The sequence below is a fragment of the Carassius gibelio genome, chromosome B17 (genome assembly GCF_023724105.1).
Source record: "Carassius gibelio isolate Cgi1373 ecotype wild population from Czech Republic chromosome B17, carGib1.2-hapl.c, whole genome shotgun sequence".
In the NCBI taxonomy this organism is placed as follows: domain Eukaryota; kingdom Metazoa; phylum Chordata; class Actinopteri; order Cypriniformes; family Cyprinidae; genus Carassius; species Carassius gibelio.
The window spans coordinates 19,493,726-19,514,307 of NC_068412.1; the positions used below are offsets into that span (position 1 = coordinate 19,493,726).

A 20,582-nucleotide genomic window follows, 5' to 3' on the forward strand; every position below is an offset into this window, starting at 1 on the left:
GTAACACTGACTTACCTGTCGAGAAGAAAACTGGCCACTTCAGCGTCTCTTTTGAAATCTTTATCCAGCATTAGCTCTTTCCACCTAGAAAAAGCTTCCCCGACATTAACTCTTGTTTTCTGTAATCTACGGTCACGTTTCCTTTTACGTTCTATTTTTGACTGTTTTGGCGACGATGTTTTCTTCTCCTGTGGCGCGGCATATGTATGGTCCATAATAAGAATGCAATCCAGACTTTTAAACTTGCCGGTGCAGTTTCAAGCGCCTCTCACTGCTCTGCACCTGCGTTTCTGGCTCTGACCGAAAACGCGCTGTGGAAACGCGTTGGCTTAGTACTTTTTGTCCCTCTCTGCTATTATAGTTTTGCAAGATGGCGGAACTACATGGAAGCCTCCGTCAACCTACCCGTCCCATGTATATAAAGATAATAAATTCTTCATTTACGAGGATTAGTTTAAACATTGGCATAGGTATTTGTACACCATTGAGGGCATATTTATGAATAAAAATATTGATTTTAGATAATAAAATACCTAAAAAGTTACTTATTGTCCCTTTAAGCAGCACAACAGTTCATGTGCTGGTCGTCGCCGGGGGGCAGGGTTTCATATTTTTTTTAAGCACCCCTGTGCGCCGCCATTGGCTAGTGGACCCCCACCTGCTTTTAGCATTCCATTGACTCCCATTCATTTTGGCGTCACTTTGACAGCTAATAACTTTACATCTGAGGCGTTTAAAGACTCCATTTGTCCATTAATTATTTCTAAAGATACACGAAAATGTATAAAGGCTCCACTACCTTGTATCTTACGTTATGGCCCAGTAGAAGCACTTTTTGTAAAAAAAAAAAATAGGCTAACGATTGCGTCATAATCCAGCGACTCTCTGTCACACAGTAGAGAAATTACCGGACAGGATGGAGAAGCTCGCAGGCAATCTTTAACTGTCTATGAGGCTATTGGGAGGACATGGAGGATAATTAATCAGAATAATTACCAAAATTTACTCCTGTTCACGCTCGCCTTTTCTGCAAGATTCGGTTGGTGATTCAGATTTCTCTTGGCCAAGCGATTAGAAGACTTACAGGTTGCTCACGTGACATCTACGTCATCAAGCTCAGTTTGAGTCTGCGTAGTATGCCCGACCCCCAGGAAGTGCATGCTTCTAATTTACTTCATTTTTCTCCGTTGAATCCAACTGTGTCCATTTATTTTACTTTCTATGGTCGTCGCCTAATTAGGACCCAAAGTAGATAAATATAACGTGAGCTTTTTAAAACCGCAACAGGAAACTCTGTATATTCATGCATTGTGCGCATGTCAAAAGAGTAAATCCGATCAGAAGCTTGTGACATGTAACCGCACACATCAACCCGATCACTTTATTTACCATTCATGTAAACACTACGTTCGTATTCAATAACCATAATGAATTAATTCTGATGGAAGCAAAAACTGTCCATGTAAACGCACCTTTGAGATTCAGCCGATTCATTCAAATGGCAGATTAGTTCAGAAACAAACCAATTGGCTGTGTTAAGGTGTGAATTACTGAATCATTTATTCAAAAAGCTGATTCATTTAAAAAGCTGATTCATTCAATAAGTAAACCGTCCATTACTCAGAGATGCAAAACAGTGCTGTGAACTATTTTCTTTGGCAAAATTGAGCAAAAACAAGCAATATTAGGTCTAAAATATAAGTAATTTATTGCTTTACTGTACTTGTATAAAATGATTATTTAATGTGCGCATATGCAGAAAAAAGGTACTCTTTGTGTGATAGGTTAAGTTAACTAGGCCTATGTTACATGAAATTATAAAAATATAGAAAGCACACAGAAGCATTTTTACCATCTACAGTTTAGAATGCCTGGAATTTAAAATTTTAATAGACTTAAATTAATGTACGTGCACTCTTATATATGTCCCAATTCACTTGGGAGGAAGTGAGGAGACACAGGAGAATTATTCAAGATAGCATTTAATCATCAATGGGCATGTACAACTTGAGTGAGTCAATTAATCCTTCATTCATAAATCACATGTGATTTTGTTTAGTTGTCTAATGTTTCTTCTTCAGAATCATGGGAGAACCACAGCTTCCATTGGGGGAAAAAAAGACTAAATTTGTACATAACCATAAAGTTCTATTTTGCACTGAAGCAGCTATTAAAGCTATAAAAGTCCAGTTTTTATGTAGTATGTTGATTTTTGTTCATGGTATTCAGCTCCCCTAAATGGTTTGCAAAAAAAGAGACACTAGAGAAATGTTTGATATCATTATTATATTAGAATCGAAACTGTGAATCAAAAATAATCAAAATCGATAAGCAGAATCACAATTTAAAAAATTCAAACAACCCAACCCCTCACGTGCTGCATAAAAAAATATATGTTCTCTGAGATCCACTTATGTCAGCAAGATTTTAACATAAAAAAAAACAGAAGTAAAAGGCTATTTTATATCCTGTCTCCACCCTTTCTTTGAAAAACTCATTTCTGATGTGTTTATTGGAAGTAAACATCCACTGCTATGATTGGGTAACAAATTTGTATATTAAAGTAATAGATGGACACTTCTGTAATGTATTCTGAAAACAAAATGGATAATTTTGTTTAATAATGTATAAATAGTATATATCAGTAATCTGTAATAGACAAATCAATAGTGACACATGGTAAAAACATTTTTACTATATTATTGTGGATTTCAGTGTAGTATTGCATATAGGCTACAGCATCAACTTTTATTTTCAGTCTCTCTGAAAAGCCTACATCAGAAACAAAAAGATACATTGTGGTAATCACAGTTTAAGGTATTCGGTTAAAATTAAGTGAGAGGAGCTGAATAAGCCAAATACAGAAACAAATATCATTCCCAAGAGAAGACAGCTATTCATTGTCACAAGACATTAAGGTGAATATTGTGCACTGAAATTATATTCCAAAGATTTTGCTTTAGGATCTGGTACAATGTTTAGACAACATTTTGCAGAATGGTGAATATATGTGTAAAACACTGTTAGATCAACTACTGTGATGTAATTTGCATGATCTGTACACCATGAGACTGCTGAACGAAGTGTTGTTAGGCTGCAACTTGTGTCGGCCTCTTTCTTAATAAGACTTGTAATATCAAGCACATCAAGCTTGTGATTTTGTTATTCATTCATTTTATTTAGCTCTGCTTAAATGGTATATCTCAGCCTCATTATAAAATTAAGTAACTGTTCTGTCACTTGTCAGATGTGATGCACAGGAATTTTGTCATTAACGTTGAAGTTTTATTTGCAGGTAGCTTTTGAAAAGTTTCTTCACCACATCAAGACATCCTGTTATGCAGAAGACTTCTTGAATATATTCAGTGTTTTTCCTTATTTCCCAGACCTTCTTCTGGCCTGGACAACGGATTGTAAGCCTGAAGTTTAGAATGGAATAAAGAGTGAATTTATTAAATTAATTATGAATTGTTTAGGACAAGGAGTAAAATTTGTTAAACGCAGGTGTTGTCAGACTTGTCACTAACGTCATCCATCCAACCTACATATAGAAACTAAAAAAATGTAAAGAGAATGCCTAAACTCCTCTTGTCAAATAAGGCATCAATATAAAATGCATCGGTTTCCTTCAAGGATAATATTGGGGCTGGTTCAAGATCAGAGTCTACAGTATAATCAAGATTTTGTTCAATAGCAGTACAATGAAAAGAAAGAAATGTCCAAAGATCAACAATTCATGGACACAATCTCAAAGACTGCGGAACCCAAATATGGACATTACTATTTGAAATTGCCTTTTAATGAATCCAATGCAAAAATCACAAATGGTTAGTATATTACACCACAATGAGCAAAGCACTTGTTCGAATCTTCAAATGAAACACATTTTTCTTTGCTAAGTAGAAGGAATTTATTAACGATATAATTGAAAAAGGGGTATGCAGAAGTTGTATGACCAACTGGAAGTAGAGAACTGAAAGCTATGGTACTGTATATTATTTCTATTGCAATGCTGAAGTGAAAATATTGTTGAGATCTTGCAAAAAGCATGATTTGTTGAAGTGAAATTTATGCTTGAGGGATGATTGCTGGGAAAGTGATTATGGGAGAAAAGGAAATGTTTAAGTTGCTCACAACTTGTAGAGGAAAGCTTTGACATCTGATGAGAAAGCAGGATAAAATAAATGCTTTGATTGAAGCTGTGGAAAGAAAACTGTTGCTAAACATGTTGAAACTTTACAAAAAGATAGGTATGAGAATTTTCACCCGTCTTAAAATATGGATGGGTGAAAAGAAAAAAATACAAATAAGGTTTTGAAAGGTGCTGTTGGTCCTAACGACAGTAAAAAGATCGTAAAAGATCCTCCGGTAAGTCATCTAGTGGAGTTTCTTTTAAAAGCAAAACAAGTGTTTCTGCTGCTTTTCTGCTAGCTGAAACAGAACAAGCAGCAAAAAAAGCCTGTATTCTTGGATCAAAAGCTTATTTTAGACATTTAGACAGGAGGTTCAGTTGAAAGTAAATAAAAGTCATCTGTGAAATTCTATAAAAAAGCACACATCAAAGCTATATTCAGAAACATGAAGACTCTGCTACTCTAGTCAATACCGTTCTTGCAAATGTTTTGAAAAAAACAAAATCAAAAAGGCTAACAGTTTTGTTGTTAAAGCAACATAAATTACACAATCTCAATGACTGAACTTAATGATGAACATTAATATTTAAAATTGGCTTTTAGTGAATCCAATGTAAAAATGCTAAACAATAAGAATGTGAAGTGATTTTCTCAGTGCTGAAAATGTGAATAATGAAATCCAGTCATAAAAAGGGAGTTTATTGGATAATACGAAATATCATAAAATTTGCCAAATTCTGGATTGATAAATCAAAAAGCAGGTCAGTACACAAAATTATATGGGCTAGTGTCTGTGAATATTAAACTGCAAAAATGCTATTTCAATATTAATCCTGCTTGCCTCTGTATGAATGAATGAATGATGCAGACAAGTGTATGAACACATGAATAATCTCTAGAACTGGTCTGAGTCAGTCCATGAGCATTTTATCAAATCACACCATATACAAACAGAAACTTAAAGATCTTCAAATAACCCATCAAAAGTACAAAAATTGTATTTAAAGTGGCCCTATTATGCTCTTTTACAAACTCTTGATTTTGTTTTGGGGGGTGTAATAGAACAGGCTCTCATACTAGGTTGTTCAAAAAACACATTATTTGTCATTATTATTATTATTATATTATTATATTTTACATTATTACAATCTCTACCCAGTCTGGCATGAACGGCTCGAAAAGTTCCTTTATCAAATCAAGGCCTGCCTTCCGGAATACAAGAGGTGCTGTGATTGGTTAGTTGGGCCAGTCTGTGCTGTGATTGGTTATCTGGGCCAGTGTGTGTTGTGATTGACAGCACTCTGCGCCTGGTCGAGAAAAGCCTCTTACCAAAGCTGCCTACTGTGAGCTTCAAAAACACTCAAATCAATAAGGTCAAAACAAGCTTGTAAATCCTGCTCTGCTTCATTAGTCCATCTTTTTACAGTCCTTAATACAGGTTTAGCTGATTTTAGTTTCTGCCTGTAGGTTGGTATAAGATGAACCAAACAGTGATCAGATCGCCCCAAAGCTGCTCGTGGAACAGAGTGATTTGCATCCTTTATTGTGGTGTAACAGTGATCCAATATATTACTGTCTCTGGTGGGCCATGTGATGTGCTGTCTGTATTTTGGCAGTTCACAGGAGAGATTTGCTTTATTAAAGTCCCCAAGAATGATTAAAACAGAGTCCGGGTGTTGTTTGTTCTGTCTTTGTGATCTGATCAGCGAGTTTCTGTAAAGCCAGACTCACTTGCGCTTGCAGAGGAATGTAAACATTCACGAGAATGAAACTCCCACGGTGAATAGAACGGCTTGCAGGTAATGAATAGTGTTTCTAGATCTGAACAGCATATCTTCTTTAACACTGTTACATCTGTACACAACCTTTCGTTGATGTAAAAGCATGTCCCGCCACCGTGCGATTTCCCTGCTGATTCTGCTTCGCAGTCTGCTCTGAACAGCAGCAAGCCTGGCAGATAGAGTGTGCTGTCTGGAATGGCATAGTTTAGCCAAGTTTCCATGAAATGCACAGCAGCAGATTGTGAGAAATCCTTATATGTCCAGGAGATCAGAAGGAATTAGTCTGTTTTGTTGGGTAGACAGATGGATGCTAGACAATGCGGTCGAAATCCGCACATTCTAGCAATTCATTTTTGAACTTTGCTTTTTGAAACATGCTTTTGCACCATTTCCCTTGTTGTGTTGATTGTATTTTTCTTTTCAGGTGTGCCTAATTTCCTTGCTTGGTCTGAGTACCTATGTTCACTTTGAGTTGGTCTGTTCTTACGTCTATATGTGTTGAATGTTGCTGTGTTATATTGTGTTTGAATTTACCCTTGTTGGATGAAAGCCTTATGACATATAACATTTCGTTTTTGTTGTGTGCCCTTTAATACAGTGTAGCCGTGACAATTATAGACTGTAGGCAGTCTGCAAGAGAATCATTTTGGTTCTAACTTGTGAAGAACTGTTTTTAAAGTCTTGGAATGTGACATTTCAATTGCTGCTTATGAAAAACTTGGGTTGGGATGATTTTACCAAGTATAGGACATATTTCTGGAAATTATTTGAACATTTAGGGAGGACATTTTTATATGTCTTTACAATATTTTGACTATTGTTGATGCTTAAATCTATTAAGGCTTAGTGTGGCCCAGATAATGTACATTTATGGTTTATTTGGTTCCTTATTAGCTCAAATGTGCTGTGCAGTGGCCTGCTTGTGGACCAGTGCCAAAATGCCACCATTCCATGTAGCATGTGGACCACATAAGGAATTTGGGGAAGACAAGTTTTAGAAAAAAAAAAATCAACTGTGGCCTACAATAGGGTCAGTTTTGGTTGGCTTACATGCTGCAATGCTAAGGCTTAATTGAGGCCCAAATCTAGAAAACAGCAGCAGACTGCCAAAGTGTCATCATTCTACACTGTATGTGTGCCGGAGCAAGACATTTGATCTGGGCCAGATTTGGGCCAGAATTAAAATCAATATGGCCCATATAGTGGCCAGTTCTGCTTAATTTGATTTATTCATGCATGGCTGACATTGGGTCTGCCTTTGGCCTGCTTGTGGTCCAAATTTGGTAAACAGGAGCAGACCACCCAAGTGCCATAATCCTTCACGGTACATGTGCCGGAGCAATGTGTTGGATCTGGGCCAGATCTGGGTCAGTATTAAAGTCAATATGGTCCTGTTTTGGGCTAGTTCTGCTTTATTTGGTTTATTCATGGCTGACACTGGGCCTTACTTTGGCTTGCTTGTGGCCCAAATCTGGCAAAAAGGAGCAGACCATCAAGTGCCATCGATCCATACAGTATGTGGGTCAGATGAGAGTGTCTGATGTGGACCTGATTCTGTGTTCTGTATTTAGCTTAATGTATTTTGTCTTTTGGAATAGTGAGAAATAAACAATTGCTACAATAATTTAAAATATTTTAACATATTTCTGAGTGAACCAATGTTAACAGGTTATTTCCACAAGTTAAATTCACAGTAAATCATTTTGGCAAATAGAAAATCTGAGATGTAATTGGTACAGAGTTTGAACACCTTTTGTATAAAACAGGAGATTCACATGTAAAGATTTCGGGAACGTAGCATCTGCAGAGTTACAACTTCTCTACAGGGCTGTGTCTTATCTCAGGCTACTGGATGACAAAGGAGAAGTGAATGTTGCATTTGCTGACAGTACTCTGACAGTACAATAGCACTGAAATACATAAGCCATAAAAAAAAAAAAAAAAAAAAAAAACAAGATTGTTAATGGAGTGTTGAGAGTGGGCGGGAGACTAAGTCAGCTTTATCAGAAATAAAATATTCAGCAATTTTACCAAAATCATGTCATGTTTCAAAAATTATTCTCTAGCATGTACATGAAAAGGCACTGGATTCCTCATACTAGCTCAGCTTCTAGGGTAAGTAATTTACAATGAAAGGATCAAAAGCCAGGTGAACACAATTCCCAGATCTGCCTGCTGAAAGAATTTCTGTAGAAACCTGCTCTGCCAAAGTCTCCAGGCCCTCTTCTTCTCCACAGGCCTAGCCCTCGATCCCTCCCCACATCCCCCATTCCACCTTTGCTACACTATCCTCCTGGGGTCCGTTCTTCACATCTCGCGTAATACATCTGAGATTATTTGACAGATGGCAGAACTTTTAATCATGAAAACTAATCTCTGGCTAATTTGGTTCTTCAAACAAGCTTGCAGATTTGATTAAAATATCTGGATTAAGTTCATTGGAATGGGAAGATATATTGATACTCGAAACCATGATCAGCAATGCAGAGCAATGATTGGCTGGTGGCAAGACAACAATGTAATGACATCAAATAATCACAATCAAGGAAAAAGTGAAGCAAAATGACATAAAGGTAAATAAAATCTGAAACTGTTTGTTAAATGACTATTTTTAAACAGGCTTTGCATTTTTCAATGTCAAGTGTATTGTAATTAGCGATTCATTAAATTTTGAAGAGGATTTGTTATATGTGACTATGATTGGTCAAAGTTTCCTAATCCATAAGGTCTATTTTAAGACTTTACTGTGTTGAAATTAAATGTGCATCATAAAAGCTTTTTGAGATATGAGAATTGTTCTGCGTCTCCTGCAATGCATCAAAGCCCACATTATAGTTCACCATTCAAATTCATGGCTTGGATAAACTGTACACAATGTGTGTGTGACTACAATAAAATTATGAGATTATTATTCCCTTTTTGAATAAATTCCTCAATGACTAAAATTGGCCACGTCTATTAGATTACACATTTTAATTATTTTTGAAAATCGTTTTAAAATTGTTTATTATTATTATTATTATTATTGAATATTTATTTTCCTGGTTTAGTATAGTGCTCTTGTAAGTAAATAGTAGTGGCTGGGACAGACTTTCAGTGTCATCTTCATTATTAATTTTTGAATTATACAATCTAATCCTGTTTTGGTGAAATAAACCTGCTCCTGAGCATGTTTGCGCTAATAGATCTTTTGCTATGACAGCAACTCCAGGATTAACTACGAAGAACCTAACAATCCTGGATCATGTGAAATAATCAACAAAATCCCTGGACTTTTGGTTTGCGTTTTTGTTTGTGTCGTGTCTGCAATCCACTCATTAAACTGGGGGCTCTATCACGTGTGCTTTGTGTAGATTCTTTGTATTTGTTTTTGCACCTCATTTGTTTTCTTTGTTACTTTAATAAGAAAACCTGCAACTAAATCCTTATCTCAGCCTGCTTTCTCCAGCGCATAACAGAAAGTAGCTATGGTTATGCAGCATTTAACAGTCTAATGTTCAAATAATCACTGTCATACATAGTACATATCTCAGACCATTCATTTCTTTTGGGTAACTGGCGCTACTTTCATGTCATATGGCTAAGGCTACTCTCTCTTTTATTTCATACATTAATTTAATATTTTTGTAAAACTGTACATATTTTTGTAATGTAATATTAACAACTTTGACCAACTTTGTGTACAATATAATTTCATTAACAATTACTTCATAATCACAAACATTGAGTAAACAGAAATATTGATAAACACAATACACAAAAAAAATGCATATTATGCAACTCTCCATGATTATGCTGATCTATATAGCTTTTTCTGTTCATGCATCATAAGGACATCCCCCTTGTCATTTTAAATATATAAGTGATGGTTGAAAATTTTAAAAACAAACTTCATCAGAAGGGAAAGATGAAAGCTCTGACACTCCTTCTCTGTCTGTTTCTTACTAACTTTCAAGGTAAGATTATTGTTCACTGAAGACTGAATATTGTACTGAATTTGCAATATTTCAAAATTAGTTGCTAGTTTGAACATCATGTGTTTCATGCAAGTGATACACAAAATGTAGTTCATAAAGATAACTCTGTAATCATGAATAGGAAAAAAAAAACATTTAATACATTGCACATATATATATATGTGTGTGTGTGTGTGTGTGTGTGTGTGTGTGTGTGTGTGTGTGTGTATAACATGGCTATAGATGTTTGAATAATGCTGAACATCAATTCACGTGATATATTTATTTTGTTTTTATAACTGGCTGCATTTCACCAAATGTTCCATCTATGTTTTTTTTTTTTCTCTCCACGAGTGAGTCTTCGTGTTAAATTGTGATGATCTTTTTCTCTGTTTTCTAGATCTATGTGCACAATCATGTGGTGGCCAAATGACAAATAGGAGGGGTGATTTATCCAGTCCCCGGTACCCTAATAACTACCCTGATAACTCACAATGCACCTGGACAATTCGTAGCACAGGGAGAAGGACAGTGTCACTGACCTTCAACAGTGTTTCGTAAGAAACATTCATTTTCTACTGCCATCTCTATATTTTTTTTTCTTCAGATTTTTGGCATAGGAATATAATTATGTAATTTAAAGGCTATCTTTCAATTTAACGTATAACTTAATTTATACAGAATCTTGTATGAAAATGTTAATTTAAAAAGACATACATAAGAATACATATGTTTTACAACACCCACGGGCAGAAATTAAGAAAAAAAGTGTACCTTTTCTAAGCTACACTCCAAAATAACGCCTTTTCCCAGAGAACGCATCATATGACGCTGCAGCCCTGGTTCTCAGTGTGGGTTTAGGTCATGGGTGCCCAACCCTGCTCCTGGCGATCGACTGAAGTTTAGCACCAATCCTAATCAAACACACCTCACTTTAATTTTTAAGTGAGCCTGAAGACCTTAATTAGTTGCTTCAGGTGTGTTTGATTAGGATTGGAGCTGAACTTTGCAGGACAGTTGATCGCCAGGAGTAGTGTTGAGCACCCCGGGTTTACGCAGCCTGAGAGGTGGTAACAGAAAAGAGAGTTTGTCGTTATCGTTATTATAATAGGTTTTTGTAACAATGACTGTATTTACATGAACAGCATATTCCCGTCCTAACCAGAACACTAACTGCTTTCATCCACATACTCCGCAGTATATGCGAGCTCAGTATAACAGCCGATTATGTTGTTCAGATATACGGCCCAAATGCTTGACATCAGAACATGCGGACACCTAGGTCTGAAAGCAGTTACTGATTAAAAATCAGCTAGCAATTTCTACAAAATTTCACGATAAACTATGTTGTGCAAAAATGCACAGCATTTCCATCCCTGTCCAGACTAGCTGACCGTCACATATGTAAGATATAGCCTACAGCCTACAGCATTCATTTAAAATCTGGGATCTATATTAAACATTTTAATACACATGTTGCTGGCATAGATGGTGACAGTCTACATGGATGCTTGAAGTCGACAGCAATATTGCTAAATATGATTTATTAAAGATACTGCAATGTGATAAACATGGAGACAATGTTAGCCACAATTAGCTATAGCCTGTGGTCACTCCACCGATTCTCCTCGCACCACAACTCTATCTCTCTCCTCTGTCCATTTACCCTTCCCCTTAACTCTGCCTGACCCCTCTCTTGCCTAGGCAGCTCATAATTATACGGCAATGGCCCATCGTAAGAGTTGACATTAACCCCAACTGCAACCTCTTTGCTGTCTGACTCCATTACGAAGATAGGATATTTACCGGCCGTTGCCTCACTTCCAATCAGAGCATTTTTGACAGCGGAAGTAATTTTACTAACAATTTCTTTTAAAAAACGTTTTTAATGCACATTTATGATTAATTTTTTCACGGAAATTGAGTTCCTACACTATTTATCTACACGTACATTCACAGGGATCTTCCACTTGAATGATGGGCTTTAATATCTTAATTTATGAGGTGAAACATTTTCTCAAGGAAAAAAAAGTAAAAAAAAAAAAAAGTTTGTGGAGCATCTGTTACGGAGTGAACCGAGGAAAAGTGTGGATCCATATGCAAGGCTTTTATTCCCAGACGTGGTCAAAGCAAGCAAGTGACAGACAACAACACATGTATAGCACAGGCAAGACCAAAGAGTAATCCAGAGACAGGCGTGGGTCAAATGACGGCAAACATAATCCAGAGGGCGAAGCAAACGGGTAATCCAACAGACAGTCTATATTCCAGGCAAGGTAGAAATATAGACCAAAACAGCAAGCCAAAGGGATAATCAAAGACAGGCTAAAATCCAAGGCAGGCAGAAAACACATAGAAACAAGATACACAGGCTAGGATAAAGTCATGAATGACTTCACAATAAACTGGATTAAACCAGACTTTGACTCAGAAAACTCAGAATGGCTCCATCACTTGGAGAGCAATAAAAGCTAAACAGTACTTGGCGATCAGAAAGAAGTCGTCCATGGCTTATAAATTGTGTTTGATTGGTTGCAGCTCTGTGTGTAATCAGTGCAATGGATGATGGCAAATGTAGTCTGGGGTTGTGTGGTGTGAGAGTCACTGTAACAAGAAGGCAACATCTGGTGGCGAACAGACAGAAAACCACAGACAGGATTTGTGACAGGATTTATGTTTTGAAATAGTCTGTGACCAAAGTATTAATTTGGTTTAAAAAACATATTTGCATTTGTTTTCTCTCTCATCTCTATTTGCTACTGTAGTTTGGAAACATGCTGTGATTACATCAAAGTATATGATGGTCCTTCTACCCACCACCCCTTACTGGGAGAAATACGGGAGTACAGGAGCCAGTCTTTCAAATCCAGCAGCAATGATCTGACTGTGTATTTCTACAGTGACGGCAGTTCAACAAGTAAAGGATTTCATGCAAACTGGGTCTTTGTAGGTAAGCGAATAAAAAAGACAAATATAAATAATTTCACTTTTCAAACAATACTAGAATGAATGCTCAATTACAACATTGTTTTTTGCACATGCATTCAACACCCAGTTTAGTTTTATCCCTGAACAAATTAATGGTTCTTTTTATTAACCGAATCAAGAATTTAATAAATATAAAATGAATGTCTGAGTTGATTCTTCATTGTGAATCTTAAAATAATTACTTTAAAGCTGCAATCCATAACTTTTTAAATTTAAAATGATCCAAAATCCATTTCTGAGCATGTACTTAACCAGCAGTGTTCAAAACTACATCCTTAAATAGACCAGATTCATGACTGTAAGCTTGTAATAAAGTGTTCTGGTGGTAGGTTTCCATGAGAAATACTAGCTTGCAGATGTTTGTCTTTGTGTCATTACATTACGTCTGTATATATAAAGGAGTCCCAGCTAGACTTAATGTGAGGATGATGTAGGTGGTGGATTGTTTGTAGCTTCTTCTTACAGCAGCTGGAACAATTAAACTTGTCCTTTTAGAACAAGTTCTAAGGAACATTAAATTGCTCGTTGCAGTTAAAAGAACAATTTCTTTCTTTTTTTAATCATACATTTTACAATTTAAGTTTCTTTCTCAGAAGTATTTAAAAAATAATTTATAGAACCAAGGAAGCAGAACTAATTAGGTTAATTTAAATTGAGAAAATAATTGTTTAATTTATGACAAAGTGTAGATGACATTTATACTTAGTGAAATAGTGGCAGATACTATTTGCACCTCTGTATTGTAATAGGCTACATTATAAAATATGTTATACACATATTATATGTAATTATAACATATTGATGCTACATGAGTATATTCATTAAAGTTTAAACGGATGCTGGCTTATTGGGACAATATCATCCCTACCCCTACCCGTGGACACATTCTTATTAAACACCTGTTAGGCATAAGTACCAGACATTGGTTGGTGGAGTTTGTGTAAATAGCATCTACCAACAAGGTGGGCTATTTGCACTTAGGAATAAATAGAATTGGCCAATAGACTGTTACTGTTTACTTCCTGACTCATAATATTCTAATAATACATTTATCTGATCATTAGATTCCATTTCATGCAGGAATAACTGCGGATACTCCCTTAGCAGTTGTTCATGTGACTACTCCTGTCGGTACTATGGCAATTGTTGTTCCGACTACAGCTGTGAGTTCTTTTTTTATCAGACACTTCAAGATCAGTCACTACACACAAATCTCTCTGGTATTGAGCAGAAGGTTATGCATTCTTTCAATTTATTTCCAGAAACTGAGTTGACTTCCTGATGTTTTTTTCATGAAGATCTATGCTTTTCCTTTACACAGATTACTGTTCAAGTACAACCAGTTTGCCACAGACTACAACAGGTAAACCTATGATTCTATTATTTGTTGGTCAAATTCAAACCTGTCCCATGTATCCTGCATGTGGGAGGCTGATCTCCCCGTAGTAGTCACAGACTTACTGTATTAATAACCATACACGTAATGTTGGCTTTACAGAAATTTTCACTGGATCATGGATTACAGGTAAATCAATTTAACATTGTGTGAAATACTAGGCATAAATATCTGACATTATTGTGTGAGGTTTATGTAAATACTCTGCCAACAAGGCAAGCTATTTTTACATAGTGTAAATAGACAACCCGTTAATTTGTTATGATTCCCATTCTGACTCATAATAATACAAGAATACATTTTTCTTATTATTAGATTACAATTCATGCTGGAATAACTGCGGATACTCCCTTAGCAGTTGTTCATGTGACTACTCCTGTCAGTACTATGGCAACTGTTGTTCCGACTACAGCTGTGAGTTCCTTTTTATCAGACACTTCATGATCAGTCACTACACACAAATCTCTCTGGTACTGAGCAAAAGGCTATGCATTATTTCAATTTATTTCCAGAAACTGAATTGACTTCCTGATGTTTCTTTCATGAAGATTTATCCTTTTTCTTTATACAGATTACTGCTCAAATACAACCATTTCGCCACAACCTGCAAAGGGTAAAACTATTATTTTCTTATTTTTATGTCAAACTTTCCTTCGCTTTTCTGCATGTAGAGGGAGGCTCATTTTCCTGTAGCAGTCACACACTTATTAATCACCATACACATATTAATGGCTTCATTGGTTATGTCAGTTTCTCACATTAAAAGCTCCCTCCTATAAGTGAAGCCAAACTAGTTTTTCATTTCCTCTCAGTAAAATTAAAAAATATAATAAAAAGAGGTACAAACATCTTTGTCTTTTTTAATTTAAATAAATATTTTAAACGTGCAAAATGACATTGAGGGATGAAACTCTTGTATTGCAGAACATGTGAATTGTTCCTCAGACAACATGACCATTGTCATCCAGAGGTCTTACCTGAATTCAGTCGGGTTGAGTGGAAGTGACCTTTATGTGAATGACAATCGTTGCAAACCCACTATTAGCAGTACCGAAGTTATGTTCAGATTCCCACTTAATGCATGTGGAACCGTCAAAGAGGTATGATCTTACACATATGCCAGAATTGAAAACTAGTAGCTGCTTATCAGCTTTTAATGTATGAATTTTCTTTGTCAGATTAGTTAGACACCCTAACTGCATGCATTGTTGGGAGGCATGTTTACCAAAAACATCACTCTCTCTCTTTCTTTTTCTTTTTCTTTAGATGATGAATAGTAATGTGTCCTACACCAACAATGTGCGGGCCTCTCAGTCTCAATCGGGTCAAATCACTCGTCAGTCACAGTTCCTGCTACGCGTGGGCTGCCAAATGGAGCCAGACACCATGGTGCAGATATTCTACAAGGCCAAGGAGAACATCAATGCCAACATCACAGGAACGGGCCACTTTGGGGCCAACATAGCCTTCTACTCATCCAGCAATTTCGACCGGAAAATTTATGACTCTCCATTTGAAGTGAACCTGAATCAACTTCTGTACGTTCAGGTCGCACTAAACAGGCCTGACAACAGTCTGGATCTCTTCCTGGACACCTGTGTAGCGTCTCCAAATCCCAATGACTTCATAGATCGCTCCTATAACCTGCTGCGTAACGGGTGAGACGTTTTCATTTTTAGGGGCTGTTTACACCACAATGTTTTCAGCCAAAATTTTTTTACTTTTTATGCACTTTGACTGTTTGTTTTGGGGACTGAAAATGCATATTTTTTAAAACAAGTTTCAAAGTGCAAGTTTCTGAAAATAGCACTGTTATTTCCGTGTAAACATCCAATACGGAAATCTTTGAAAACATGACATTATGAGTTTGTGTAGTACATGGTAGAAGTGGGCAATATGAGCTAATTCATATTATGATAATTTACAATGTCCAGGCGATATCGATATTACATTGTGATATAAAACAAATATATTATTACAGTCTGGAGAAGAGAAAGCTGTCGTGTATACATGAAACTTACAAAAATAAAATAACGCTAGAGAAAAACTTTTCTGTTTTTTGCATTGACTACATCTTAAATGTAAAAGTAGCCTCAAATGTGACTCCAACATCATATGCAACAGTAGAATCATTTGGGATGGGTAGACAGCATTAGTAAGAATTATTTTGCTCCTAGTCTAAATATGTTTTTTGTTTTTTAATAGCAGTAATAGTTTGACTGTAGTTTTAATTGTATCCAAATTGTATTTCTCTTCTTTTGTCATTTGTAGATGTCCCAGAGACGACACATATTATTCCTACACCAGCGGTCAGCACTATTATGCTCGGTTCAGGTTCCAGGCTTTCAAGTTCCTCCGGACTCATGCCTATGTGTACCTGCAGTGTAAGGTGATCATCTGCCCTGATAACTATTACAACTCTCGCTGCCGCCAAGGTTGCCGCTTCCGTCGCAAGAGATCCCTTGACAGCACCTACCACACCAATACTGTGATGCTGGGACCAATCAAACTCAAAGGTCAGAGGTCTCTCTGAGTCACACAGATTTAAAGCAATGATTTACTCAGGCCTATAGTAGCCAGAACAACTTCTTTATGTTTACAGACTTTAAGTAATGACGCAGCGCCATGCTCCAATTTCCCACAAAAACCTACCCATACCACTCAAATTAGAAAACATTATTATAAGGTTACCGTTACGAATCGGGTTAAAGGTGAAAGTTTTGAACACTAGCTGGTAATGTACTTGCTCAAATATTGATTTTGGATCATTTTTAACCAAACAACGTTATGGACTGAGCTTTAAATAACTCAATACATATCAAACGACCTGTAAGACCAGACAAAGCAAAAGGGACCACGTAATGAAAACAGTTACTCACACTTGTGTAGCTACATTACTATGGATCCAATATAGTCGGCTGAAAATTCTGTCGAATTGTGCCTTGTTTTTAAACAAATTTGTGATAAAATGAAGTGAACAAAAGGCCAAGTTCTTACTGATGCAGTCTGGATTTTCATTAAATAATAATCAAAATAATACTGTGTACTAAGCATAATGAAGAGCGTGGCAACTTGAGTGACAGGTGGATTGCCTGCTGTCACCTCGGTCAAGATAGGTGGGTGTGGTTTCAGCAACCAGGTCCCGCCTTTTTGCCCATTTTCATTTATCCGGTAGAGTAACATGGCGATACCCTGGCAAGATGGCGACGGCCGCCTCCGCCCAATTTGAGCTTCAAAAAAGCTCCTTAGGATTCTTCGGGTGACTTCACAGATATGGAAGCATATGGGTAGCGTTATTCAATTCGGGATGTAATATGCAAAATGACAATGCAATATGTAAAATGGCAATGCATTTCTGTATTTACATTTACATTTGCATTTTCCAATACCATTTGTGCAACGTTTGGTGCAAAATGAAAATGAAAATTAAATGACATAATTTTAATTTGCCATTTCTTACACCAGTTTTAATATGTAAAATTAATATTAATTTTAACGCTTTATAAGTTGCAAAATGAAAATGAAAATGTATTACAGAAATGATTAGATATGTCTAACATGTTCAAGCAAAAACTGTGGCAAAATGATAATTCAAATGCTATTTTTCTTAATTGCATTAACACTCACAGCCAAAACACTTACGATTGCATTTTCATGCAGTGTCCCGCAATGAATGTAGCAAAATTCAAAGTGCACATTGAAAATGCATTCCGAGTCGATCACGTCTCCGCCCCCTCAAGCCACGTCAATCACTGCGTAAACAAGGCGTGGCTTGCAGAAGGTCAAGAGACTCAATACTAAGAAGAGGATTCAAGAGAAAACATGGACAAGACAGTTGTTCCGTGTACGTTTTGATCATTTCGGTTTATGGCTTAAATATTTCATTCGTACTTGTGAGTGGAGCTGAAACACTGCTTTCATCTGATTGGTCGAATCGCTCCGCCTTCAGCTCGGTCTTTTTATTCTTTCAGGCAGAATAAGAGTCAGTGCGAGTGAAGCACTGTAATGTCTGAAACCACCGTTCACTGTTAATTAGCATAATATTTGAATCAGATGTAGCTGGGCACATAATTCGTGCTGCTGAGACCTGCAAATTATTTCTAGATTGTAGTATTGTATGAATATTATCCCACTGTTAAATACAGTGCAAATAGTTCTCTCTCTTTGAATGAAAGTGAAGTGGAAATAAAAATCAATAATAGACTGAACAGTTCCATGTCTGTAACATTTACCACTCTCATCTTTTAAGTCATAAGGCACTAGGTATGTGTGTGTGTGTGTGTGTGTGTGACATTAATAAATAATTGTAAAAGTGAATATGGTTACATTTCTAAAAAAAAATTATAAAATTAGCTCAATGCTGCTAAGTGCTCCTGTAGTCTACCCCAGAGCGCCCTCTCGCGGCTGTAGACGGTAATGTTTTCTCTTGGTTCTGAATAAATGCGACATATAGTCTAGTGCGATTTATATATGTTTTTTTTCCTCGTCATGACGTATTTTTGGACTGATGCAACTTATACCGAAAAATACAGGTAACATTATTATTATTATTTATTATGAGAGTAATTGACACAGACTAGAACTTTAATGTTTCACCAAATTCAGCTCAGCTCTTCAGACTCATCTGACTTGTGTTGCTGTATAACTGGCCAGACTTACCTTCCCAAAAAATCTTATTTAATTTTAATTCCTAAATTTAACTATATTTATTTCCACTTCACTGTTATCCAAGGAGACAGAACTATTTGCACTGTTTTTATCAGTGGGAGAATATTCATACAATACTACAACCTAGAAATAATTTTCAGGTCTCAGCAGCACGAATTATGTGCCCAGCTACATCTGATTCAAATAGTATGCTAATTAATAGTAAACGGTGGTTTCAGACATTACAGTGCTTCACTCGCACTGACTCTTATTCTGCCTGAAAGAATAAAAAGACCGAGCTGAAGGCGGAGCGATTCGACCAATCAGATGAAAGCAGTGTTTCAGCTCCACTCACAAGTGCGAATGAAATATTTAAGCCATAAACCGAAATGATCAAAACGTACACGGAACAACTGTCTTGTCCATGTTTTCTCTTGAATCCTCTTCTTGAGTATTGAGTCTCTTGACCTTCTGCAAGCCCCGCCTTGTTTACGCAGTGATTGACGTGGCTTGAGGGGGCGGAGACGTGATCGGCTCGGAATGCATTTTCAATGTGCACTTTGAATTTTGCTACATTCATTGCGGGACACTGAATGAAAATGCAATCGTAAGTGTTTTGGCTGTGAGTGTTAATGCAATTAAGAAAAATAGCATTTGAATTATCATTTTGCCACAGTTTTTGCTTGAACATGTTAGACATATCTAATCATTTCTGTAATACATTTTCATTTTCATTTTGCAACTTATAAAGCGTTAAAATTAATATTCATTTTACATATTAAAACTGGTGTAGGAAATGGCAAATGAAAATTATGTAATTTAATTTTCATTTTCATTTTCATTTTGCACCAAACGTTGCACAAATGTATTGGACAATGAAAATGTAAATACAGAAATGCATTGCCATTTTACATATTGCATTGTCATTTTGCATATTACATCCCGAATTGAATAATGCTACCCATATGCTTCCATACACAGACACTATGTCCATGTTTTTATACAGTCTATGTTCCAAACACAAAGTTACAATCAACATTCCTCCCAGCATGTGGATGAGGAGGGGTGGGGATTTAGGGCGTGGTCTCACAATTAAAATTGAATAACGCAGACATAACGCCCGCAGGGGTAACACAAACTTTTAATTATTATTATTATTTTGTAAATTCATAATACATGACAATATTGATTGGGTAAAATATATTAATTTCTACCCTTTGCATATAACATTTAATCGTATTAAAAGCATGTTTGACACATTGATGTATAATTTACTGTGGCATTTCTAGCTGTTCAAGCTTGAATTATTCTACTCAACCATGACTCTCTTTGCCATACTCCGCAGGAGCATAGGACAGCTACGCGCTATCACAGACAGCATGAGAAGATGAAGGCAACAGTGATTTAATCATCAGCTTTTTCATTTCTGATTTGTATCATTAATCAAATCACATTAATCTTACTAATGATGTTTTTTCCTTAATCCATTAAAGCAATTCATTAAAGCAGTCCTTCTTCAAATTCTTTGTTAAAGCACATTAAAATACAGTATGGTTATTTTTTTATTTTGCTTTTATTTAAACAAGCAAGTCACTTCTAAATAGTCCAAATTATATATTAATGTAAGTCAACAAAACATTTTGCATTACATTAGAAATCAATTGGTATAATAATTGCCTTA

At 36.2% G+C, this 20,582-nt stretch overlaps 2 protein-coding genes across 3 annotated transcripts in view; one reads left to right on the forward strand and one right to left on the reverse strand.

Annotated features, from left to right (window-relative positions):
* The window catches only part of LOC127976599 (zinc finger protein Pegasus-like), a 164,914-nt gene that overhangs the window by 140,077 nt on the left and 4,255 nt on the right, over positions 1-20,582 (reverse strand). The window lies entirely within an intron of this gene.
* LOC127976598 (deleted in malignant brain tumors 1 protein) lies at positions 9,751-20,409 on the forward strand. Of its 2 annotated transcripts, XM_052581140.1 has the most exons (11): positions 9,751-9,870; positions 10,271-10,427; positions 12,636-12,820; positions 13,923-14,021; positions 14,180-14,221; positions 14,570-14,668; positions 14,826-14,867; positions 15,179-15,354; positions 15,521-15,912; positions 16,526-16,770; positions 20,247-20,409. In XM_052581140.1, the coding sequence occupies exons 1-11, from the start codon at positions 9,780-9,782 to the stop codon at positions 20,252-20,254; spliced, it is 1,536 nt and encodes a 511-aa protein (XP_052437100.1). In that variant the 5' UTR covers positions 9,751-9,779; the 3' UTR covers positions 20,255-20,409. The 2 variants fall into 2 exon arrangements, with proteins under 2 accessions (XP_052437100.1, XP_052437102.1); XM_052581142.1 differs by lacking the exons at positions 14,180-14,221; positions 14,570-14,668.